The sequence below is a fragment of the Cyphomyrmex costatus genome, unplaced genomic scaffold (genome assembly GCF_001594065.2).
Source record: "Cyphomyrmex costatus isolate MS0001 unplaced genomic scaffold, Ccosl1.0 scaffold132, whole genome shotgun sequence".
Classification (NCBI taxonomy): Eukaryota; Metazoa; Arthropoda; class Insecta; order Hymenoptera; family Formicidae; genus Cyphomyrmex; species Cyphomyrmex costatus.
Genome location: NW_017275304.1, coordinates 452,372 through 477,018, shown reverse-complemented (window position 1 = coordinate 477,018; position 24,647 = coordinate 452,372). Strand labels below are relative to the sequence as shown.

General features: G+C 31.3%; 6 protein-coding genes across 6 annotated transcripts; all 6 read left to right on the top strand.

Annotated features, from left to right (window-relative positions):
* Positions 1–1,502: 1,502 nt before the first annotated feature.
* On the top strand, positions 1,503–3,479 carry LOC108782622 (uncharacterized). Its single transcript, XM_018550927.1, has 5 exons — positions 1,503–2,096; positions 2,292–2,524; positions 2,728–2,827; positions 2,918–3,187; positions 3,420–3,479. Exons 1-5 carry the CDS (start codon positions 1,503–1,505, stop codon positions 3,477–3,479), a joined length of 1,257 nt encoding a protein of 418 aa, XP_018406429.1.
* Positions 3,480–4,247: 768 nt separating this feature from the next.
* Positions 4,248–6,337, top strand: LOC108782621 (uncharacterized). Its single transcript, XM_018550926.1, has 4 exons — positions 4,248–5,032; positions 5,502–5,601; positions 5,906–6,061; positions 6,284–6,337. The coding sequence occupies exons 1-4, from the start codon at positions 4,248–4,250 to the stop codon at positions 6,335–6,337; spliced, it is 1,095 nt and encodes a 364-aa protein (XP_018406428.1).
* Positions 6,338–6,975: 638 nt separating this feature from the next.
* Positions 6,976–8,755, top strand: LOC108782620 (odorant receptor 22c-like). The gene is made up of 5 exons (XM_018550925.1): positions 6,976–7,751; positions 8,053–8,152; positions 8,278–8,388; positions 8,485–8,640; positions 8,702–8,755. The coding sequence occupies exons 1-5, from the start codon at positions 6,976–6,978 to the stop codon at positions 8,753–8,755; spliced, it is 1,197 nt and encodes a 398-aa protein (XP_018406427.1).
* Positions 8,756–9,629: 874 nt separating this feature from the next.
* Positions 9,630–11,578, top strand: LOC108782619 (odorant receptor 13a-like). The gene is made up of 5 exons (XM_018550924.1): positions 9,630–10,411; positions 10,583–10,682; positions 10,766–10,876; positions 11,139–11,294; positions 11,525–11,578. The coding sequence occupies exons 1-5, from the start codon at positions 9,630–9,632 to the stop codon at positions 11,576–11,578; spliced, it is 1,203 nt and encodes a 400-aa protein (XP_018406426.1).
* Positions 11,579–13,415: 1,837 nt separating this feature from the next.
* On the top strand, positions 13,416–15,322 carry LOC108782618 (odorant receptor 13a-like). Its single transcript, XM_018550923.1, has 5 exons — positions 13,416–14,197; positions 14,363–14,462; positions 14,547–14,657; positions 14,897–15,052; positions 15,269–15,322. The coding sequence occupies exons 1-5, from the start codon at positions 13,416–13,418 to the stop codon at positions 15,320–15,322; spliced, it is 1,203 nt and encodes a 400-aa protein (XP_018406425.1).
* A 1,865-nt stretch (positions 15,323–17,187) lies between these two features.
* On the top strand, positions 17,188–19,711 carry LOC108782617 (odorant receptor 13a). The gene is made up of 5 exons (XM_018550922.1): positions 17,188–17,991; positions 18,177–18,276; positions 18,355–18,465; positions 19,247–19,402; positions 19,658–19,711. The coding sequence occupies exons 1-5, from the start codon at positions 17,210–17,212 to the stop codon at positions 19,709–19,711; spliced, it is 1,203 nt and encodes a 400-aa protein (XP_018406424.1). The 5' UTR covers positions 17,188–17,209.
* The last annotated feature ends 4,936 nt before the right edge of the window (positions 19,712–24,647 follow it).

Here is a 24,647-nt window from a genome sequence, read left to right as displayed (position 1 = left end):
GTTTAGTAAAGTCAATTTACTAATTTATTAACAATTAAAATAATATCTTTTAAAGCATCTTTTCTAAGCCAGTCATTATAACAGTACTAATGTTGATAATTTAGTATACCTTTACAATTATATTGATTTTATAATATTTAAATATTAAATTTTACATAATGATCTTATAAAATCTTATATCGATTTTATATTTATTTATTGTATATACGGTAAAGTATTTGCTATTATTATTGATCTATATTACGATGCAAACACTTGACCACAAATCTCCCTTTTCGCAGAAACACGCTCAAATTACGAACTACAATTTTATAACAGAATTAGTTTTACTTTGAAATCGTATCCCCTCCGTTTTAAAGTTTCTCGATGCATCATAAAATATTCCATCGTTTTGTCTTCTACTACGTTTTTTTCTATCGCATTAGAAAGTTCTACAAAATATAAGACACAAACATATAAATACAAAGATAATAACGCTTGTTATATATTTAAAAAAAAACAACGTATGATGATATTAAAATACAAGAAAGTTCTACAGAATATAAGACACAAATATTTGTATTTTAATCGTAATAATTATTTCGCGGTTATAGAAATTTTTTCGAAAAAGTAACTGATAATGAACAAATTAAACATTACGTGAAATAATTAATATTTTTACACATGTGTGCAGTCACCTGATTTTTTGTATGCAATGATTAGTCGAGATATTTTTATATCCCTATATACCCTAATTAAATATTATTAAACACATAATATATTATTAATCGTTTTTAATTTACTAGTATCTATTTAAAAACATTGTGAATATGGATTTAATCACAATTTTGTGAAAAAAGTAAATGTAATAGAAAATCAAATATTAAACAGTGTAAGGCATAGTGAATAATTTGTTATGACACTATTTCTAAAAAAAGATTTTTATTAATATAACATTTTCTTATTATTGGTTTTTAAAATTGTATATCTAAAGATTTGCAAAGAATAGTTATTAAAAATATATACCTTAAACAATATCTGTACAAAACAATATTTCACAACAATTTTTTTGCAATAACATTGCCTGAAGTGGCTATTCCCGTAAATATAGAAAATCGAAGCATATAAGATTTAAGTACGGTACAAAGTTACGCAAAAAAAACTTTAAGTTTAACATGTACAATTTTTCGAGAAAAAAAATCAGAATTACGTATTGTCAGTAACTTTATAGTTATCCTCGAACAGAAGTTTCCACCACATCATGGTTGTGGCAAGTCACTGACCGCCATCTCCGCTCTCCCCTTTCCGATTTATTCTAACTACACATGCTGTTTTCCCTTCGTAAAATTTAACCGGTGCATTAAAAAATGCAAATTATGAGTTATCAAAGTTACTTTAATACCGCTCGAACCGGAGAGTTCATCGAACGAGACGCGCATGCTTCGTGATAGAAAAACGCGTAATCCTAATAGCATGATCGAGACAGTGACGATAGAGCCGGTGGTGACGGTATATCGTCGGAGATGGTTGATCAGAAGCAAGCAAAGACGCTAAACACACTCGCTGTCAACGTAACAAAGCAGAACGAATCGCATGTTTCGGATTTTTATTACGCCGTTCAAATAAGCATTTGTCTACTGAAGCCATTCGGTGCTTGGCCGCTCAATGATGATAAGTCGAAGTTCAAGATCGTTCTACACAGGACATCGATGGTAATCGCCATGTTCCTCTTGATCTTCGTCATTGCACCGATGATAATGCGCATGATAAAAGAAAGAGACGTCTTCCTGATAATCCATATGATGTGTGAGCTGCTCTTCACCTTAATGGTTTTTGCGAAATATGTTTTGCTGCTTTGGCATCAGGATCGTCTCAGGTTCTGCATTGATCACGTAGCCAATGACTGGAAGTACGCGATAATCGCCGAAGATCGTGACATCATGTTGGCGAATGCTCGAGTCGGTCGCACCTTCGGCATCACTTCCGTGGTATTTATGTTCAGCTGCGGCATATTGTATTATTTACATCCTATAGTCACACCAAATTTAGTCAATGAGGATAACGTTACAATAAGACTGCATCCATCGGCCTGCGAGTTTCTTGTGTTTGATTCTAAGGTAAAACTTTCAATTCCGACTTGCGGGGTGAGTTGGCAGCGTTGATTCATAATTTTGATCAGTGCTTTTTGTTTAAAGACTCTTTATACGTTTATCATTGTATTGTCTCTTTTATTATAACATTACATTTAAGTTTCAATTATACTAAATTATATATCCAAATCGACATATATAAATTAATGTATTGTCGATCAGGCTAGTCCTGTGTACGAGATTGTATACTTCTTACAACTTTTGTCCGGTTTCACTGCCTATGGTGCATTCTGCGGCATTTGCAGCTTGATGGCCAATTTCGTTGCACATGTATGCGGTCAGTGTGATGTGTTAATGTCACTTTTAGAGGAGCTCGTAGATGGTGGTAAACACAATAGCGGATCCATCGACAATCGGATTGCTACCGTGATAAACCGACATTTGCGTTTGCTAAGGTAATCTAAATATTTATATATGGACGATTTTGCTGTAGTATTTTTATTACAACAATTGCGTTTGGTAGTAATTATGTATAAAAATAAATAAATAAATTATCAAGAAAATAATAAATTCATAATAATATATTAGGTACAGATATATTATATTAAGAATAAATTGTAATGAAACTTTCGAAATTTTATTAGACATAATTTTGTAGATTTGTTTCTGACGTAAGCAGATTATTTACCGAGATATGTCTCGTGGAGTTCATGAATGCTTCGTGCAACATATGTTTAATGGGTTATATTATTATAACCGTATGTTAGATAGTTTTTATGGAGACTTTAAAGTAATTTTAAACAAATATAGAAAGCTTGCAGCGATTGTTAATCTCGCTTCCCTTTCAGGATATGAATAATAATGAATCGTTCGTGCAGATTTTTATGTACTTATTCGGACTCGTGTCAGTCATTTTCAACGTGTTCATGTTCTGCTACATTGGACATTTGCTCAAAGAGCGTTGCCAGCAGGTGGGAACTATTTGCTACACGATCCAGTGGTATCGAATGCCATCCAGAAAGGCGATTGATTTATTAATGCCGATCATAATGTCTCAATACCCTGCGACTCTCACCGCCGGAAAGATGTTGGCGATGACACTTACCACGTTCTCTGACGTGAGTAATACTACATCGTGTTCTAAATACGAGGTGTCAATTAAGACTGTTTGACGTGGTCGTCGTAATAATGTGTTTCATACATGTTATATCTATTACTTACTTAGAGATTGGATTTAATCGGTGTTAAGTATTGTGATTTTGCAAATAAGTTTGAATAAATTCGAATAAAATATGTATCTGAAAATGTTCTAATTTCTACTGACAATGAAAACAGAATATTGTATCGTAGATCTTAAAGACGTCAATGGCGTATTTCAATTTACTCCGTGAATTTTCCTCGCGAGACTGAAAACGTAAGACATAGCATGATGAGATGACATTCCGGAAAGGGATATCATGCTTAAGATGGCAAAGAATTACATTAGTAATTTAATAAATAATGCACGCGTTAGAATGGCACTTACGCAATGAAATAAATTATTTCTCTTCTAAATAATATGTTATAAAATTACTGTAAAAATAAGATATACAAAATATAAATAAGATAACGGAGTATTTATGCCTACACAGTAGTATTGTATTTCAAAATTGGAATATTATTTGTATAATGGAAGCGTTGAGCTGCCCGATGAAGATCAGATAAAAGTTTTATTTACCATGTTGCTCGATAAAGACTAAATCCTTTGCAACTTTAAAAAATAAACGCTGTCGTGGTTCAAGTTACAAAGTCAAAGTTTTCATTGCATACGTACTGTCACGCGAACATATTGAAAAACATTGTGTGCAAAATCAATCGTTAAACTTCTTTTCGTTCACTGTCTTACAACCCTTACATGTATCTTCTTAATTTTTAAAGCACGCAGGCGCACTCTCGTCGTCCGAAAGTTTACTTCATACCTGATATGCACGAAGCTGTGATCAGTAACATTAAATCTTATGCAAACCTGAACCTGAACATATACCATGTATCTCAATTTTTAACACTATCAATTAATTTAAAATATTTCGATTCTTTACATTGATTTTCTTTGTCGCGATTATAGAATTTTCAGTCGTTTTAACACTATCGAAATTATTTTTAATCATAAAAGTTATATCGTGCAATAATACCGCCAGAATGATCCCTAATGAATATCAAGAGACAGACGTAAAATACGTTTTCGAACAAAGTCACGTTGTACTTCGCATGCTCGGGATTTGGCCGACGATTGACAGACAGCCAAACATAGTTGAGAAGATTATAAATATTTTTCTCATAATCGTCTGTTATCTGCTTCTTCATTGCGACATGGTACCGGGTATTCTTTATTACGCAGTTGTTGATGATGAACCGAGCGAGAAAGTGAAAATGATGCCACCGATTATGTACTCAATCATGGCAATCGCTAAATATAGTACTTTACTTATTCATGAATACGATATTAGAAGTTGCCTGCGGCACATCAAGGAAGATTGGGGAACAGTAGTCGTCAATGATGCCCGAGAAATGATGCTGAGCAAAGCCAGTAATGGAAGACGATTGTTCACCTTGTGCTGCACGTTTATGTATTGCGGTGGATTGTCTTACAATACGATAGTACCGCTGTCAAGAGGAAGTATCATTATCGATGAGAATACCACGATTAGACCCTTCTCTTGCCCCGGTTATTACGTTTTCTTCGATCCGCAGAGCAGTCCTGCCTACGAGATGGTGTTTCTCCAGCAAGTCCTTTGTGGTTTTGTCATGTACACGATCACGGTGGCGATTTGCGGTCTCGCCGCTGTCTTCGTGATGCATGCGTGCGCGCAAATGGAGATCCTTATGCGACAGATGGAAGACCTCGTCGTTGAGAATGAGTTTGGGCAACATAACATCAGCGCGAAGCTGGCAGTTATAGTTGAACATCAAATAAGAATACAAAAGTAAGTACTTTCTTTATCATTTTTCTGAATGTTTTAAATATTTCTTTGTCGACGTAAATCGGACATGGAATAAATAGGCTCAAAGATATAAATCAGTATTCATATCCATTCTTATTTGTAGAATTTTAGTAATGACTTACGATGCTGATACGGTTCTGTGATCGGTCTTCGATTCTTATATTTAAAGCCATCTTAAACATAGTCTTAAAATATCATTAACTAATACAGAGCTGTATTAATAGCTTAAGACGAGCTTAAAATAAAAACCAATTATGAATATGGGCCATAAAATCATTCTATGAATATCTATAGCTTCATAATTGATATTAAATATTATCATTAATGATAAATTGTCGAGAAATTTTATATATTTATATTATATTTTATATATTTATATATTTTCCCAACAAATTGATATTTCTTTTGTTACAAACTGTACTGCATTGAATGCTTCATGAATACATTTTAGTTTTTTGCAACTGGTGGAGAATGTTTTGCGCTACAGTAGCTTAGTCGAAATAGTGGGGTGCACCACGATGATATGTCTTACCGGATATTGCATAATTGGGGTACGAAAAATAATGCAAGCAAATTTATTGTGTTTAAGCGCAATGCGTGTCGTGACAGAGTACAAACAAATTATTTTATTCTCAGGAATGGGACAACAGGAACCTACCGGCCCTCTGTACGTACGTAACAGCTCTCACATCTGTCATTATTAACATTTTTATTTTGTGTTATATTGGAGAATATATAACGATGCAGGTAATTCGTAACTATTTTATATCTTTTAAGATGAGTAATACCAATTTATAATAAAAACTTACATTTACTATTTTTTATATATGAGGTACTCATGATTGTTCGCGATAGGCAGAAGAGGTCGGTTTGATTACTTGCACGCTTGACTGGTACCGTCTTCCGAAAAATGTGGCGCGAGATATGATATTAGTGATAGCCTCTTCGAATATTCCACCACGAATTACCGCTGGAAAATTCATTGATCTATCCTTCAAAACATTCGGTGATGTAAGCAATATGATTATCTATGATTAAGAGTTAGGCCGGTATTCATAGTTAGTTCTTATATTCAAAACCATCTTAAGTTCAGTTTTGAGGTGTCATGAACCAATCAGACAACTGCATTAGCATCTTTTAAGACATTACTTAAGACGATCTTGAAATAAGAACGGACTATGAATACCGCCCTTAGTTATTGGCTTGCTTAAAGGATTTAAGAAATTGTTTCAGGTAATTAAATCTGCTGTAATTTATCTTAACATACTTCGACAACTTACTGACTAAATGGCAAACTGGAATAAGCAATATATAAATTTCTTTTTGAAATAAACATATTTATATTATATATTTTAATATGACAAATTTATTATCAATGTTAATGACAGTAAATAGTATTAATTATAAAAAATAATTGAATATTTAATGCGTATAATATCATTAGAACTATAATATACATGGACACAAACATATGTTTCCCACAGATATTTACTATTATATAAGAAATATAAATTAGATATAACAAAATAAATGACTATTACTTATAATTAGTACAGGAATACAAAAAAATACTGATACATCATGAATATCTATCTTTCTATATCTCTAATAATATTTGTTTATACATTTCTTACGGAAAATTGTAAAACTTATCGTATCGATATTATAAGTAAACTTTTTTTTCTCGGATCCTCAACCCTTTCATAATTTCCGGGAAATATTTCCTGCGCACAGTAAAAAAACTTTTTTAAAGTTTCTACAATGTTAGCGATTTGTTCGACGTGGCTTTAAAAGATTGTTTCAACACGCAAGCGCACACGAGTCGCGAGTTCCCTCCAAATCGAATAGCGCATCAACCGCGATCAGTGGCGAGTGAACGCGCATCGTTTCACCACCTGTGGCTTGTACACGGTCTAATAGAAAAAATGTTCTCCAACAAAAATTATAAACGCGATATAGATTATGTTTTCAAACTGAGCCGCTTTGTCTTTCGTCTGCTGGGTATCTGGCCGTACGCACGTACGAAGTCCTGGCTTCCGGAGACCCTCGAGAACGTCGCTGTGATCCTCATCTCCTACATCCTCCTCATCTGCGAGTTGGTTCCGGCGATTCTCTACATGGCCATCGTGCAGAGAGAGACCCGTGCCAGGTTGAAAGTCGTCGCCACTGTGATTTTTACGATGTTAGCGATGGCCAAATACGGCCAGCTGCTGATCAAAAGGAATCAAATGAGAAACTGCCTCGCGCAAGTTGAGGACGATTGGCAAATAGTCAACTTACACGATCGTAATGTGATGATCGATAAGGCTAGAACTAGCAGGCGTTTGCTGATAATATGTGCTATATTTATGTACTCCACTGGAGTGTCCTTTCGGACAATTATACCGTTGTCCGCCGGGAAAATCGTTACCAAACAGAATTTCACAATCAGACACCTACCATGCCCAACTTATTTTGTTCTATTCGATGTGCAGCTTAGCCCCGCTTACGAGATCGTATTCCTTATGCAGTTCTTCTCCGGATTCGTGAAATGCACGGTCACAACGGCAGTATGCGGTCTTGCGGGTCTCTTCGTGATGCACATTTGCGCACAGTTGGACATACTGATGGTCTTGATGAATAATCTAATAAATGAACGTGAACTTAAAAATATGAATGAAAGACTGACCACTATTGTAAAGCATCAGATCAAAATACGAAAGTAAAATTTATTTTACAACTATCTTTAGTGAATTTGCGTTTTTAAATATTTTATTGTTTTAATTGAAATCTGTATGTAAAATAGACGTTGTCATTAATACATATATACAATGAATTGTTCAATAAATAAGATTCCTTACAAATATACTTAATTATTGATTAGTTTTTATCTTTGTGTAAAAATTCTATTTTTATGTATAAATAGAGAACCTTAATTATTATACAATTAATATATTCCTTTTTTTAATTATAAGCAATTTTGAAAAAACAAAATTTATCTTTTTTCTATACGATCATTTTAGTTTCCTTCAATTAGTGCAGAACACCATACAATATACAAGTTTAATGGAAATTATGGGATGCACCATAATTGTATGTCTCTTAGGATATTTTGTTATCATGGTGCGCATAAAATGAATAAGTAGCGACAATTTCAGTGATTTTGAAAAATTAAGGATATGTAAAATATGTAAAACTCACACAGACTTAGCGAGTATTACAAAAATTAATATAATCGTAATTTACAGGAATGGGAGGATAACAATGCCGTAGCTCTATGTTCGTATCTGGTTGGACTCACATCGATTAGTTTCAACATTTTTATTTTTTGCTTCATTGGCGAACAACTTTCGGCGAAGGTGGGTTATTTACATTATCGAAATAATAATTAATATTTATTAATTAATGCATCATTTTTTTTACTAATAATCTGTTTTGTATAATTGTTAAATTAGGGAGAAAAGGTGGCATTAACAGCATGTACGATGGAATGGTATCGTCTTCCTGATGCGAAAGCGCGATCGTTGATATTAATCATGCTCATGTCAAATTCTCCGACAAAAGTTAAAGGAGGAAAGTATTTTGATCTTTCCTTCAAGACATTTGGCAACGTAAGTAACAATATATTGAAAAATAAAAGCTATGTTTTTACAAAAATTCGTTACATTTTAGGTCGTTAAAACGGCCGTAACATATTTAAATCTTTTACGCTCTGTTATTGGCTAAATAGTCAGTAGATGCATAAACGTAGTCTTCAAAGAAATATGTAACTTTTAAATAAAAATAGCAAAGGCACATAATTCCTCAAACGGTATAATTTTTTATTAGTAAGCGTTGAAGAAAAAAGAAAAAGATAGAAAAGTTAAAATACGTACTGACGTTTATATAAGAACTTTTACTCACTAACATTGAACCTTCGAGGAACGCAAGTTGTAACATCAACAGAATCAAACTTAATTATTTTCCAAAGAATCAGAAAACTTGATCGATGTCGGCACAACGAAATATCTTCCATGGAATGATTTGCCGTTTTCATTTTCTGTTTCTCACACGACTACAAGTTTAACAGGTTTATTTTTCTGCTCCAAATAGTTATCGTAGAATATAATAAAACGAAAAGAATGTAAACATAATTTTACTTTTATTTAATTCATTGACATTGTCAGAATCGTATCATTAGAAATACGATGACACTATCATGACAGAAACAATATTATTATGCAATGATCTCCGAGTAAACCGAAGTATTCTGTAGTATGTATTGTAGTTGATACTATTGCTAGCGGTCAATGTCCAGCAACATCAGTTTTAGTACAGGAAGAAAAATTGAATTCATCAAATCGATTATTCTCATTTCTTTGAAAACAAATGTACACGTTGACGAATGGAAGAACTATTCATGGAAAGCAATCTCGACCCTCGGTAAGTTTTGACTTGGAAACTCTCTCTGCTTGCAAACACCCTCTCTTTCATGCAACATATTAATTTTTAAGATGCGCAAGCGCAAGCGAACATGAATTTACTTTATGTATAGTTTTTATTTGTAGCTATCAGTTTCCATTCAGTTTGTATAAAGATTTCATATAGGATCGACAAAAGAATGCTGCACAACGAGTACTACAAAGATGACATGATTTATATCACCCAATTGACACGGAATGTTCTGAGCCTACTTGGAGTCTGGCCGAATTACAATAGGAAAATAACTATTAGTGAAAAAATTTGGAAGTACTTCTTAATCTCGATCTCTTACATTCTTCTCTACTGCGTCCTGATTCCCGGTGCCTTGTTCTGGATGATTGAGAAGAGAACGCGCGTCAGAGTCCAAACGATCCCTTTACTTTTTTACGGTTTCATGGCCAGTGGTAAATATAGCAATTTGGTATTCCGTGAGAAAAATATCAAACGATGCTTGAAACATATCGAAGAAGATTGGAGGATTGTTACCAGTGCAGCGAGACGAGATACTATGATTGAATCCGCGAAGATAGGAAGACGCCTGGTCACACTTTGTGCAGTCTTTATGTACGGCAGCGGACTTTCCTTTCGATCGATACTACCATTTGCCAAAGGAAAAATTATCACTGCACAAAATATCACAATCAAACCACTGCCTTGTCCGGCTTACTTCTTTTCATTCGATATACAAGTCAGCCCCGCTTACGAGCTGATCTTTGCAATGCAGTTTTTATCGGGGATAGTTACCTATTCAATAACAATAGCTTTATGTGGTCTCGCAGCCGTTTTCGTGATGCATGCTTGTGGCCAATTAAGGATTTTAGTAGATTTGATGAGAAATCTCGTCGAGGATCAATGGCAGGAAAAACAGGAAGTGGATAAGAAATTGGCTAAAATGGTTGAACATCAAATAAGAATTCGAAGGTAAGAATTATAATGTTTTTATTGTCATCAAACTCACGTGTGTATTACATCACGCAACTTATGTAATAATTGATTATTTGTTAATTGGTAATTATAACATCATATACGTGCAGAATATATCTAGTATTATTTTCTCATTTTTCAAATATGATGATTTGATGCCGTCGACAGTTTTTTGCAATTAGTAGAAAATACTCTACAACAGGCATGTTTAATAGAATTAATGGGGTGTACAATGATAGTCTGCATTCTGGGATATTTTATAATAATGGTTCGTTAATTTATACATATCTAAACGTTTTAATAATATAGCGAAAGAAAAGAATGTTTCCTCCAATAATGTAACCTTTATAGGAATGGGAAAATAGCAATTCGATAGCTATGTGCTCTTATGTTATAACCCTTACATCTCTGATGATAAATATGTTCATGTTTTGTTACACTGGTGAACAACTTACCGTTCAGGTATATCATTCATATCTTTTGCTTTTGATATATCATGTGATGATATATATTCGTATATATGTATACAACAATTACATGTAGAATAATAATGATAAGTGATAACGTTTCTGCTATAATGCTAATAATGCTATATTTTTGTTTATATAAAATAATATTTGAGAAGGAATTGTTGAAAATATTTTTATAAAAAATATTAGGTAATACTTAATTTTTAAAATCTGCTTATTTTTTTGCTACACATACTTGATAATATTAATAATAGGCAGAAAGAGTAGCTAGTACATCTTGCGAGCTCGAGTGGTATCGACTTCCGGATAAGAAAGCACGTGGGATTGTACTAGTGATAATTATGTCCAATATGCCCACCAAGATCACTGCTGGGAAAATCATGGATCTATCATTTAGAACATACGGTGATGTAAGAATATATATTAAGAGCATTCACTAATTAATTTCTTCAGAAAGTAACAACATCAACAATTAAATATGTTATTCTAACATCAACAATTAAATATGTTATTAAATGATTATTATATATTATTATTACGTACTATAATAATCAATTAAACAATTTTTTTATTCACTTTATCGAACTAATTAAATGAAAACACGAAGTAACAACTATAAAATATTATGCTCGTTTTTCAGGTCGTAAAGACAGCTGTAACATATTTTAACATGCTCTTAAATGTAGCCGGCTAAATGTTTCGGCTTTATATTCCTTTTCATCAAAATTACAGCTACGAATTGTAATGGTAATATCGTATCGTATATAATCGTGATATTGATGTGTCAAATACAAAAGTTTACTATGATGTACATATATATATTTATATAAATATTCTTGATTTAGGTTGCATTGTTTGATTGTTCCACCTAAACTTCAGCTTACTGTCTTACTCTATCATTCTCTTATGCTTTTACTCTTTTATTCTTTTATTTATCTAATCCTGTAAATAAATTACCATACTATATATTATTCAAAGATGGAACAACTGGCACGCGCGCACTTTTAGCATATTTCTTCTAATATTGTATGTAAAGATATGTGTAAGAAATTTTTGTTTTTCAGTGCGATTTTACATTAAATTTTCATATAAAGCAGTTCGATAATTAGTTAAGTGGAATTATTATTTTATTTCGTATAAATTTATATAAATCATAATATACTTTTATTTTAAGATGAATAAGAGCATTTCTTAAAAAATAAGAAGTAAAAATTCTAAAACATAATTGTATATTTTTTACTATCACATTTTTCAATATTATCTATGAAACTCTAATACTACTTTAAATTTGATTCCTGTTTGCGATTGTAACTCGCGAATAGGTTGAAGTGAAGCATATAATATTTATAATGAAAAGCTGTTAATCAAATAGCAACGTTTGGTCTTTGGAAATTATAATCTATGTATGCTACACATCGTACCGACAATATCATATTGTGCGTGACATGAGCAGTCAAAAAACAAAAATTCGACAGAATGTAGACAAACGTGTCTGAATGCATTGTATACGTAAAACAAATAATCACTATGATAACAACAAAAAGATATTGTTTATTGTTTAACGTAATGATTGTACATAGTGAATACATTTATTTTTCTACAAATACTCTGCCATGTCAAAAATGCGTTTTATTATTTATATACACTGCTATTATCTGTTTTCTTTACGACAACCTTTTCATTGCTTCCAACAAGATAACTTTTTTTACCTTACAAAGAAAAGCACAAATATGTTTGCAAGCAGTCACTTCAAAAGTTTATATGCGTACATTATACATTCGCCAGATGTTGCTTTTCAGTTGCAAGTTGCAACAGAGACATTAATACAGTTAAACGTGATTATATTTTGCAGAAAATCGGAAAACGTAATCGGTATATATCAAAACGAATGTTTTTATTAGATTAATACAAAAGTTCATGTTTGATTTATTATTAATTTTGAATAATAAATTGCGAGCATGAACTTTTCATTGATCTAATATTTTTAGCCTTTCACACACAACTACAAGTTTAATAAGTTTATTTTCTTTCACCAAATAGTTGTCATAGGATATAATAAGATAAAAATATATAAATATTTTTTAACTATATTTAATTCGTTGACGTTGTCACAATTATCACGTTAGAAAAATCACTATAGCTTTTATATATATTAATCTTTAAGCAAATCGAAATATTACTACCGTATTATGTAATCGGAACTATTGTCGATGGTCAATGTCCAACGGATATAACCATGAGTTTTAGATTTACATTACACAGGAAAGAAAGTTGAAGCCAATTGTTATTCTTAGCTTCTTGAAAAATATATTGACAAATGGAATTCATATTCTGGGAAAGCAATCTCAACCCTCGGTGAACAAAACTTGGACAATCTCCTACGTTCAAATCCTTCTATTCACGCAACTCTTTTAATCTTTAATGCGCGCAAGCGCAAGCGGACAACGAATTTACTTTATTAGCAGTTCGTATTTGCAGCGATCAGTCACTATCCGGTCTGCGCAAAGGTTTCACACAGGATTAACAAGAAAATGTTCCGCAATATGTATTATAAAGATGACATAATTTACATCACACATTTGACACGAAACGTTTTAGGCCTACTTGGAATTTGGCCGTCTAACAATAAAAAAAACTCTATCGGCGCGAAAGTTTGGAGGTACTTCTTGATCTTGATCTGTAACATTCTTCTCTATTGCGTTTTGCTCCCCGGAATCTTTTTCTGGATGATTGAAAAGAGAACACGTATTAGATTCCAAACGATTCCTCTGCTTCTCTTTGGTTTTATGGCCTGTAGTAAATATGTAAATCTGTTATTACACGAAAAAAATATCAGACGCTGCTTGGAGCACATCGAGGAAGATTATAGAACTATTACCAACACAAAGACACGAGACACGATGATTACAACTGCAAAGATTGGAAGACGTCTGGTCTCACTTTGTGCAATTTTTATGTACGGTAGTGGACTTTCCTTTCGATTGATTTTACCATTTGCCAAGGGAAAAGTCGTCACTCCACAAAACATCACACTCAGACCTCTACCTTGTCCGGGTTACTACATTTTCTTCGATGTGCAAGTCAGCCCCACTTATGAGCTGATCTTTGCAATACAAGTATTATCCGGGATAGTCACATTCTCGATAACAACAGGTTTATGTGGTCTTGCAACTGTCTTCGTGATGCATGCTTGCTCCCAACTGAAGGTCCTTGTGAATTTAATGACAAATCTCGTCGAGGAAAAATGGCATGAAAAACGAGAACTAAATAGGAAGTTGGCAAGAATGGTTGAACATCAAATAAGATTTCGAAGGTAAGAGTTTAAGAGTATTTTATTTTTTATTAAAATTACATACACCAAGTGATTGAACGTTTATAATAATTTATGATCTGCTAATCGGTTAACATCATATACGCGCAGTATGTGTACTTCAAATTTTCATTTCTTGAATATATTGATTTGATGCCGATATTTCAGTTTTTTGCAATTGATAGAAAAAACTCTACATCAAGCGTGTCTAATAGAATTGATGGGGTGTACGATGTTAATTTGCCTTCTAGGATATTTTATAATAATGGTTCGTAATATTTTATATATCCCGAAGTTTCAGTAACAAAACAAAAAAAGTTATATTTCCAGTAATAAAATACAATATTTATAGGAATGGGAGAATAGTAATCGAATAGCTATGTGCTCCTACTTTTCATCAATTACATCTATGATGATAAATGTGTTCATGTTTTGTTACACTGGTGAGCAACTTACCGTTCAGGTATGTTTTTCCATATTTTTACCTCGCCAAAATTATATGTTATATAATATATTATATAACAATGATAAATATACAACAGTTATGTCAACAATTATATCGTATATATAGTAATTATTGTCTGTTATACAATACAATATTTTAAAAACTGTTATAAAAGTTTCTATAATATTTTTTTAAACAATATTTAAATCAGCAAAAATTTTCCTACATGTATTTGATAATATTAATATTAATAACAGGCAGAGAAGGTAGCTAGAAAATCTTGCGTGCTTGAGTGGTATCGTCTTCCGAATAAAGACGCGCGTGGGATCGTATTGATAATAATCATGTCAAATTTACCCGCTAAGATCACAGCTGGAAAGATCGTGGATTTATCATTCAAGACTTATGGTGACGTAAGCACATTTGTTCAAAAGCGTTCAATTATTTTTTTAGAAATTAGTGACAATTGCAACACAGCAATTTTCAATTACGTTATCCAAATATTATTATCTAAAGTTTAATAAACGTGAATGAAATGTAATACTTTTAATCAGCTTATCATGTTAATTAAATAAAATTACGACGAAGTGGTAATTAAATAACTACGGAATATTGTGCTTATTGTTCAGGTTGTAAAGACAGCTGTGACGTATTTTAATATGCTTCTAAAAATAACTGAATAATTGAATATCATATTCTATATTTCCTTCTTCTCTGTCGGAATCATGACTACAGACACATCGTGATAATATCATATTGTATATGTTCATTATATATAAATAGATCAAAAGTTTGGTATAAAAGTTTGATATAATATATATATATATATATATATATATATATATGTATATGGAAGAGCGTGAGTAAGAAATTTTATTTCTCAGTACAATGAAACTAAACATTACATTTTCATAGAAAGCATTTCGATAATTATTTATTTTTTAAAATTATTATTTTATATATATCTTTTGTATAAATTTAAATAAATTATATTTTTATTTTATTACAAGAGACAAATAAAAGCACCGAGTAGAAATAATGATATAACTACAAATAATTTTATATTTATCAATTACATAATATAACCAATGCTGTTTTATATACCTGTTAACTTTTGTACATGATTGTAACTCGCGAGCAGAAGTATAGTTTGACGTATTGTGAACTACTACACATCAATCGTCAGTCAATGGTCTTCGAAACTATAATCTAAACTTCATAATGTATTGTACAAAAAGAACAAAAAATCAATGCAATAAGTATAATACATACGGTGTAATATTAATTTGAATATATCCTTATTTAATGAATTTATTGCACTATTTTTCTTTTCTTAAAGTTCTAAGCAGCATTTTAACATTATATATGAGCTAGAAATGAGTTATACAATAAGTAATCTTTCTTTGCTTTGAGAAACCATTACTGCACTTGAAAAATTATCTTACACATTAAAATTATAACAAATATTATTTTTATAGAGCATTGTAACTTTACTATCTAAATGCACATACTTTTATTTTAATCGACAAAATAATTACGTTGATATAAATAACGAGTACTGTTTATTGTTTAAGATATAATATAAATGTGTAATACTACAATTTTTTTTCCACAGATATTCTGCCAAGTAATAAATCGTGTTTTGCTTTACAATACAATTGCTATTAGTAAGTTTCCTTTACGAAACGTTAACCTTTTTTTTTATTGATTTTGAACAAAATAACTTAGTCTCTCTCTTATGATAGGGAAAAATGACAATAAGTTTGCGTGCAACATTTCGAAAGTTTCTGTGCTGACATTATACATCCACTATATGTGACTTTTCAGTCGCAAGTTGCAACAGAGATATTACAGTTAAACGCGATTATTTTCCAGTCAAACAAAAAACTTCATCGGCATATCAAAACAATATGGTATTTTTATTTTATGCCTCTCACATAATTACAAGTTATCGTAGTAAAATATAGTAAGATACTGTAAGAATATAAGTAACTTTTTTATTTGATCAATTCAATATCAAAATGATTGACGTCTTTTTATAATGCATTTTTTAATGTAAAGTTGATATTTTTTTTACTGAACAACCATATGTTATATCTTTAAGGCATTAGCGTTGTCAAAACTAACAATTGTTGTCATCACGATTATTGTCATACATATTATATAATCTCTATGCAAATGAAAAGGTTTCAATATATATATATTGTACTACGTATTATGCATTATGTAATCAGAGAGAACCATCGTGGGCGGTTAAAGTCCAATACAAACACAAGTTTTAATACAGGAAGAAAAGTTGAAGCCACGAAAAAGATTATTCTAAATTGTTAAAAAAAAATGTACACTATGATGAATGAAAATAATCGCGTTATTGATGGGAAACAATTCCAATCCTCGGTGAGCAAGTTGACTTAGAAACTCTACCATTTTAAAACTTTCTCTTCCATGCAACATATAATCTATAATGCGCGCAAGCGCAAACGACGAATTTATTTTATTGACTGTTCGTATTCACAGTGGTCAGTAGCTATCCAGTTTGAGTAAAGGCTTCGTATAAGATCAACAAAAAAATGCTGCGCAACGAGCATTATAAAAATGATATAATTTACATTACATATTTAACGCGAAACGTTCTAAGCTTACTCGGAGTATGGCCCTCTTATAATAGAAAAATATCTACCCGCGAGAAAATTTGGAAGTACTTCTTAATCTTGATCTGTCACATTCTTCTCTATGCCGTCCTGATACCCGGTGCTTTTTTTTGGTTGATCGAGAAGAGACCACGCGTCAGAGTCCGAACGATTCCTTTGCTTCTCTTTGGCTTCGTGGCCTGTGGTAAATATAGCAATTTGGTATTCCATGAGAAGAATATAAAACGATGTTTGCAGCACATCGAAGAAGACTATAAAGATGTTATCAACGCGAAAATGCGGAACATGATGATTGAATCTGCAAAAATTGGAAGACGTTTGGTTATACTTTGCGCGGTTTTCATGTACGGCAGCGGGCTCTCTTTTCGACTAATCTTGCCATTTGCCAAAGGAAAAATTATCACTCCACAAAATGTTACGATCAGACCTTTGCCATGTCCAGCTTACTTCATTTTTTTCGATGTACAAGTCAGCCCCACTTACGAGTTGATCTTTGCAATACAGATATTATCCGGGATAATCACTTACTCGATAACAACAGGTTTATGTGGTCTCGCAGCGGTCTTCGTGATGCACATCTGCGGACAGTTAAAAATCCTGATGAATTTGATGAGAAATTTTGTCGAGGAAAAATGGCAAGAGAAACAGGAAGTAAACAGGAAGCTGTCAATAATGGTTGAACATCAAATAAGAATTCGAAGGTAAGAGTTTTGGAGTTTTAATAAAATTATGCATATATATAATTTTATTAAAATTATGTATATATGCATAATGACTAAACAATTGTAATAAGCAATTTACTAATCGATATTTAATACCATACTCGTACAGGCAATTGTAATTTCTCATTTTTTGAATGTATTGATTCGGTGCCGTCAAATTTCAGTTTTTTGCAATTGGTAGAAAATACTTTACAACAAGCGTGTCTAATAGAATTGATGGGATGTACGATGAATGCCTGCATTCTAGGATATTTTATAATAATAGTTCGTAATTATATGTATGGAGTTCCAATAACAAAGTAAAAAGAAGTAATATTTCCAGCATTAATATGATATTTATAGGAATGGGAGAATAGCAATTCATTAGCTATGAGCTCTTACTTTACAGCACTTATGTCCATGTTGATAAACATGTTCATGTTTTGTTATACTGGAGAACAACTTACTGTTCAGGTATGTTTGTTTAAACATTTTCCTCGGAAAGATGATGCTATACGATATGGCGATATATATAATAATTATTTTTAATAAATACATATAATTATATATAGGATGTAGCAATAATGTGTATAACTCGTAGTTCACCGGTTCATAAGTATTAGATATATATAAGTCAAGATTATAAAATTATATTCTCTACTTTATGAAAATTTAAAATACACTTGAGATGATTAAAATTTTTTTAATTTACATTTGAAAACGCAGCTTATATATGTCATAAATAAATAAGTTGTCAAATATTCGATTTTTATAAATGTGTATAATGTGTATATTATCTTTATTCTTATTTTTTTATTAATGAGATGAAATTCAAAGTGTAAATCATTTCAGTATTTATTTTTATACAAGTGTAGTCATGTAAAAACAATTATTAAAATAAATATTTTTAATAAGTAAACACATATAAAATTTTATCTTAATATTAATGTAAAGAATTGTTTTTATATATGCATCGGAATACGCACTTTATGCAATTTGTAAGATATATAATCTAAAAATGGCGTTCTGTTTAAGAAAGATTACGCATTATTGCTATATAATATGTATAATAATATATATAGTTTATAATATGATGCTTTATTACATTATATGTATAAGATACTTTATTACGTTATATAAGATAAAATACTTGAGAAGAAGTTGTTATATAGAAACGTTTCTGTAATATTTATCAGCGATGCTTAAATCCACAAAAAAAATTGCTACATTGCGTACTTGATAATATTAATAACAGGCTGAGAAAGTGGCTAGAACATCTTGCATGCTCGAGTGGTATCGTCTTCCAAATAAGGATGCGCGTGGGATCGTGTTGGTGATAATCATGTCAAATTTGCCCACCAAGATCACTGCTGGAAACATCATGGATCTATCATTAAAAACATACGGCGATGTAAGCATACATATTTAAAAACTACATTCACTCATTTTTATATGAATCAATAATTGTTGTATAGCAATATTAGAATTATATACCTACGTTATTCAATAGTTATAATTATCAATTTATCATCAGAGTATAATTGACGTAAATTAAATATAACATTTCTTAATTGTATTTACCTAAGAAGTCCTATTATATTAATTAAATAAAGGCCACGAAAAAATAATAAGAAAATAATTCCGGGATATTACGTTCATTTTACAGGTTATAAAGGCAGCTTTGACGTATTTTAACATGCTTATAAAAACAATTAAATGAATGTCTCTTCTCTTATATCTTTTTTTCTCTTCGGAACAATGATTAGAACGCATCATAATGGTAAGTAATATCATATAAGTTTATAGATGTGTCAAATGTAAAATTTAGTATAATGTTTATTTACAGAAGAATGAAGAAATTTTTGTTTTTCAATACGGTGGAACATATATATGTTTATTAAATTTTCATAAAAAGCAGTTCAATAATTAATTAAATTACATATAAGAATTATTTATATGGAGAAGTAATAATGTATGTAATATATAATATTAATTTTAATTTAGAATCATAGATAACGAATTTACAAGATTAGTAAACAAATTATTAACATCTTTTCCTTGTCTATATTATTGCTTTTATGAATTGAAATATATCTAGAGACATTGCAATGTAAAAAATAATATGTTAAAATTAACATTGAAAGATGTATGTAATAGATATGTAAAATTTTTTAAATATGCAAAAATGTTAAAATTAATCTTTTTTGTTAATTCGAATTGCAAATAATTTCTATACTATAAAAATACATTAGCATATACTATATAGCATTTTAATATGACTTGGACACGTCAATGTACATGTGGCAACGTACATGTAGTACACATTTCAATCAAAGAAATGATTTTAATAGGGTGAGGGGGGAGATCGGGGCTTATTGGCATAAGAGTCAAATTCGCATAACGTTTCGTTTACAAATTTATAATAAACAAAACAATGGAAATGTTACTGTAAAATATTTCTTTTATAACATAGGTATTTTTTCCTAAGAGATTCACTTAAATCAAACAAATATTACAATTGAAAAAAAAAAGATAAATCTGATTCAACAGGAGATAAATTTATATATTTACTTTTCTGTAACACAACATTTTACTGTTTCATCATAAAAAGAAAAGACATTGAAAGATACAATTTTTAATACAAAGTATTGTACATATCTAGTATCTGATTTTTATTTCTATTATTTTTCTACGTTTTTGTTAATTTAATATAGAATTTATATCATAGAGGCAACTTGTATCAACATTTACTAATTTACCCCACAAATTAAGGCAAGTTGATTACAATGAGACAGATTTCCATTCCATTTATTGCAAAGAAATTATATAATGTATACAATCAGTACTAATATGAAAATGCAAGGATAGATTATCGCTATTATAGTATATTTTTATCATAATAATAAATTGTTTAAAGAATTTAATACCAAAATTATGAAAACTGTGCTAACGAGATTTGGTCTCTAAGGAACAAAAAGATTTGTTTAAAATATAGTTGCGTACTAAAATATCATATTATAATTAGTTTTTCACGTATGCTTTGCCAAGTCGAACTTCTATGCTTTGCTTACTACTATTCTCGGTAAGTTTGCAAAATGTTTACCCCTTCATAACTTCCCGTAGAAAACTTTCTGTTCCTTACAATAAAGAAAAATCGTAAATCAACTTGTATACAACTTGCACGCAACCCTTTCGAAAGTTTTTACACAACATTTGTTAACCATCCGCTTGACGTGGCTTTTTGGTTTCTTTGATACGCAGGCGCACATAAATTATGAGTTATGTTGCGTTCCGCGAAGGACACTGCTCGATACTGCGATCAGTAGCGAACAGACACATTTTGAGACTGTATCGTGCCTTACAAAAGTGTTCTCCCGCTATAAGATATAATACTATGAAGTGGAAAGACTCCATATAAAAAATTGTAGATTTAATTGGTCTCTCAAAATGTTTGCTAATAAGTATTATGAGAGTGACATAGAAAATGCTTTCGCGATGAATCGCTTTTTCTTCCGTTTATTAGGCATATGGCCATTTACACGCACAAATTCTTTTTTTCTGGAGCTGATGGAGACGGTCCCACTAATCCTCATGTGTTTCGCGCTCCTCTTTTGCGAACTAATCCCGACCATGCTGTATGTATTTTTCATACTGACAGACTTTCGTTTAAGGGTGAAAGTTATGGCCAGCGGTCTATATACGTTAATAGAAATCCTCAAGTATAGTTGTACCTTACTTTACAAGAATCAGGTGCGAAACTGTCTAAAATTCGTCGATGAGGACTGGCGAAACGTTATCAATCCGAGTGATCGCATCTCGATGATCGACAAAGTTACAACTAGCAAACGTCTTATTGTAATGTGCGCTATATTAGTGTATTTGACCGGCATGGGTGTCCGAATAATAGTACCTCTGTCAATAGGAAAGATCGTTACTTCTGAAAATATCACTATCAGACCACTACCTCACGTTGCTTATTTCGTTATACTTGACGTGCAGCGTAGTCCAGTTTACGAAATTGTATATTTCATACAGTTTCTATCAGGATATGTAAAGTACACGGTTACGATTACAACTTTTAGTTTTATGACTCTTTGCGCGATGCACTTTTGCGGGCAGTCTGATATACTCGTAACGTTAATGAACGATTTCGTGAACGAGAATCGACTGGAAAACTTAAACAGGAGATTGGCTATTGTAGTAGAGCGTCAAATCAGAATAAGAAAGTGAGTCTTTTCTTGTGTACAATAATACAAATGATCTACTTGTTAATTCTTTACTGTAAGTCTAACATTTTTGCATTAGCAACTGTATTAGAACTTAATAAATTTTAATAGTTTTCCTGCAATATATTTTAGTTTTTTACAATTGGTGCAAAGTACTATTCAGTATACAAGTTTAATACAAATCATGGGATCTACGGTAATGATATGCTTCATAGGATATTACACTATTATGGTACGCAGAAATATTTACATAACAGTTTCAAAGAAAATATATCTTTAGATAACTGATAAAAGATTTATTATATTATAACTCAGTGTTCTATACAGAATCATAATAAAAGTTCAATTTACAGGAATGGGAAAATCATAATGTTGTTCGTTTGTGCACATACATCAGTGGTTTAATAATGTTGTCATATAACATATTTATTTATTGCTATATGGGCGAGCAAATCGTTGAGCAGGTATGTGTTGCTGAATTATTTTTTTGATGGCAATAAATTATAATAAATGTATTAAACAACAAAATAAAAACACATTAGCGAAATATTATTTTTTTTTATTTGCACTACTAACGCTTGTATTTGATAAAAACTAGGGAGAAAAAGTATCGTTAACATTACGCACTTTGGAATGGTACCGTCTTCAGGATACAACAGCGCGAGCATTGATTTTACTTATAACCGTCTCCGAAAATCCATTAAAACTAAAAGCAGGAAATTTCATAGATATTTCCCTAAGAACATTTGGCAATGTAAGTAACAGCCATTCTGCAAAATTTATTTAATAATAATATTAATAAATGCGTGTGTGTGTGTGTGTGTGTGTGTGTGAGTGCGCGCGTGCGGATGTGCATGTGTGTAATGATGATTCCTGCGGGAAGGAAGTGCGTATCTTAAAAAAATATACGCTTATTTTAGGTTGCTAAGATGTCCGTGACATATTTAAATATTCTTCGATCAGTTGAATGAATTTTAAGAATTAATTGGAAATGTATGGGTAGCAGTAGAATAGTAATAATAAACATTTGTAATCATAAAATTGAAGTAATAGTAAAATGAAACAGAATGCTTTTCTTTCTCAAATATTTTCATATTTAAAACGTTTACGAATATCACAAGTTTCAGTTGCTGTAGTGACAAATTAATATAAAATACATATTGGCATTATTTTAATTTGTATCATCATTATTGATGAACGTGACTGAAAGAAAGAAAGTTGTTTAATTTTTTTACTTATAATAATACTTACGAATGATACTGAATGCTGATCTTTTCGATATAATAAAAACTTTGACTGTATTTCTTCTTCATTGAAAGTACGACTAAGAACGCATTATAATACATCAAATCATATATACTATAGACATGTTCTTAGTACAAATGTATTAAATACGAGAACTTATAAGGTACGCATAACGTATGTATTATAGAAAAATATGTAGGAAACTTTTGTTTCTCAAAAAACATGAAGAACACAATCTTCGAAAAGTCTGAATAACATGTGAGGAAATAATAATTTTATATGGAAAATTGTAATGTTTACTATATTTCAGTGCTGTACATCATTTAATTAAAAAAATAATTGTAATAGTACAAAGGATAAAAAGTATCGTTTGAAATATAGTCACGAGATAAATTCAGATACTTTTCATTTTACTCAACCAAGTCAACTCTTACGTTTTGCTTACCTACTACTATTACCAGTAAATTTTCATTACAAAAAGTTTATCTCTTTCCGCAGAAAACTTTCTGTTCCTTACAATGAAGAAATATCATAAATAAACTTGTACGCAACCCCTTCGAAAGTTTCTATACATTTGTTAATCATCTGTTTGATGTGACTTTTCAGTTCCCTTCACACGCAAGCGCATATGAAGCATAAGCCATGTTCTGCTCAGTGAAGAATACTGCTCGTCGCTGCGATCAGTAGCGAGAAGACACTTTTCGTGTTTGTATCGTGCCTTACACAAAGTGTTCCCATGCTACAAGATATTACACTATGAAGTGGAAAGACTCCATATAAAAAATTGTAGATTTAATTGGTCTCTCAAAATGTTTGCTAACAAGTATTATGAGAGTGACATAGAAAATGCTTTCGCGATGAATCGCTTCTTCTTTCGTTTATTAGGCATATGGCCATTTACACGCACAAATTATTTTCTTCTGGAGCTGATGGAGACGATCGCACTGATCCTCACGTGTTTTACGTTCCTCTTCTGCGAACTAATCCCAACCATGCTCTATGTATTTATGGTGCTGACAGACTTTCGTTTAAGGGTGAAAGTTATGGCCAGCGGTCTATATACGTTAATAGAAATCCTCAAGTATAGTTGTACCTTACTTTACAAGAATCAGGTACGAAACTGTCTAAAATTCGTTGATGAGGACTGGCAAAACGTTATTAAACCGAGTGATCGTATTTCAATGA

What these genes read in the sequence shown, in the direction of transcription:
- LOC108782622 (XM_018550927.1), top strand. Translation starts at nt 1,503, where the DNA reads ATGGTTGATCAGAAGCAAGCAAAGACGCTAAACACACTCGCTGTCAAC. An exon ending in CGACATTTGCGTTTGCTAAG is followed by an intron (nt 2,525 to 2,727) that starts GTAATCTAAATA and finishes ATAATTTTGTAG; the next exon opens with ATTTGTTTCTGACGTAAGCA. An exon ending in TGGGTTATATTATTATAACC is followed by an intron (nt 2,828 to 2,917) that starts GTATGTTAGATA and finishes CTTCCCTTTCAG; the next exon opens with GATATGAATAATAATGAATC.
- LOC108782621 (XM_018550926.1), top strand. Translation starts at nt 4,248, where the DNA reads ATGATCCCTAATGAATATCAAGAGACAGACGTAAAATACGTTTTCGAA. An exon ending in CATCAAATAAGAATACAAAA is followed by an intron (nt 5,033 to 5,501) that starts GTAAGTACTTTC and finishes AATACATTTTAG; the next exon opens with TTTTTTGCAACTGGTGGAGA. An exon ending in CCTTCAAAACATTCGGTGAT is followed by an intron (nt 6,062 to 6,283) that starts GTAAGCAATATG and finishes AAATTGTTTCAG; the next exon opens with GTAATTAAATCTGCTGTAAT.
- LOC108782620 (XM_018550925.1), top strand. Translation starts at nt 6,976, where the DNA reads ATGTTCTCCAACAAAAATTATAAACGCGATATAGATTATGTTTTCAAA. An exon ending in CATCAGATCAAAATACGAAA is followed by an intron (nt 7,752 to 8,052) that starts GTAAAATTTATT and finishes CGATCATTTTAG; the next exon opens with TTTCCTTCAATTAGTGCAGA. An exon ending in CCTTCAAGACATTTGGCAAC is followed by an intron (nt 8,641 to 8,701) that starts GTAAGTAACAAT and finishes GTTACATTTTAG; the next exon opens with GTCGTTAAAACGGCCGTAAC.
- LOC108782619 (XM_018550924.1), top strand. Translation starts at nt 9,630, where the DNA reads ATGCTGCACAACGAGTACTACAAAGATGACATGATTTATATCACCCAA. An exon ending in CATCAAATAAGAATTCGAAG is followed by an intron (nt 10,412 to 10,582) that starts GTAAGAATTATA and finishes TGCCGTCGACAG; the next exon opens with TTTTTTGCAATTAGTAGAAA. An exon ending in CATTTAGAACATACGGTGAT is followed by an intron (nt 11,295 to 11,524) that starts GTAAGAATATAT and finishes CTCGTTTTTCAG; the next exon opens with GTCGTAAAGACAGCTGTAAC.
- LOC108782618 (XM_018550923.1), top strand. Translation starts at nt 13,416, where the DNA reads ATGTTCCGCAATATGTATTATAAAGATGACATAATTTACATCACACAT. An exon ending in GTGAGCAACTTACCGTTCAG is followed by an intron (nt 14,658 to 14,896) that starts GTATGTTTTTCC and finishes TATTAATAACAG; the next exon opens with GCAGAGAAGGTAGCTAGAAA. An exon ending in CATTCAAGACTTATGGTGAC is followed by an intron (nt 15,053 to 15,268) that starts GTAAGCACATTT and finishes CTTATTGTTCAG; the next exon opens with GTTGTAAAGACAGCTGTGAC.
- LOC108782617 (XM_018550922.1), top strand. Translation starts at nt 17,210, where the DNA reads ATGCTGCGCAACGAGCATTATAAAAATGATATAATTTACATTACATAT. An exon ending in CATCAAATAAGAATTCGAAG is followed by an intron (nt 17,992 to 18,176) that starts GTAAGAGTTTTG and finishes GTCAAATTTCAG; the next exon opens with TTTTTTGCAATTGGTAGAAA. An exon ending in CATTAAAAACATACGGCGAT is followed by an intron (nt 19,403 to 19,657) that starts GTAAGCATACAT and finishes TTCATTTTACAG; the next exon opens with GTTATAAAGGCAGCTTTGAC.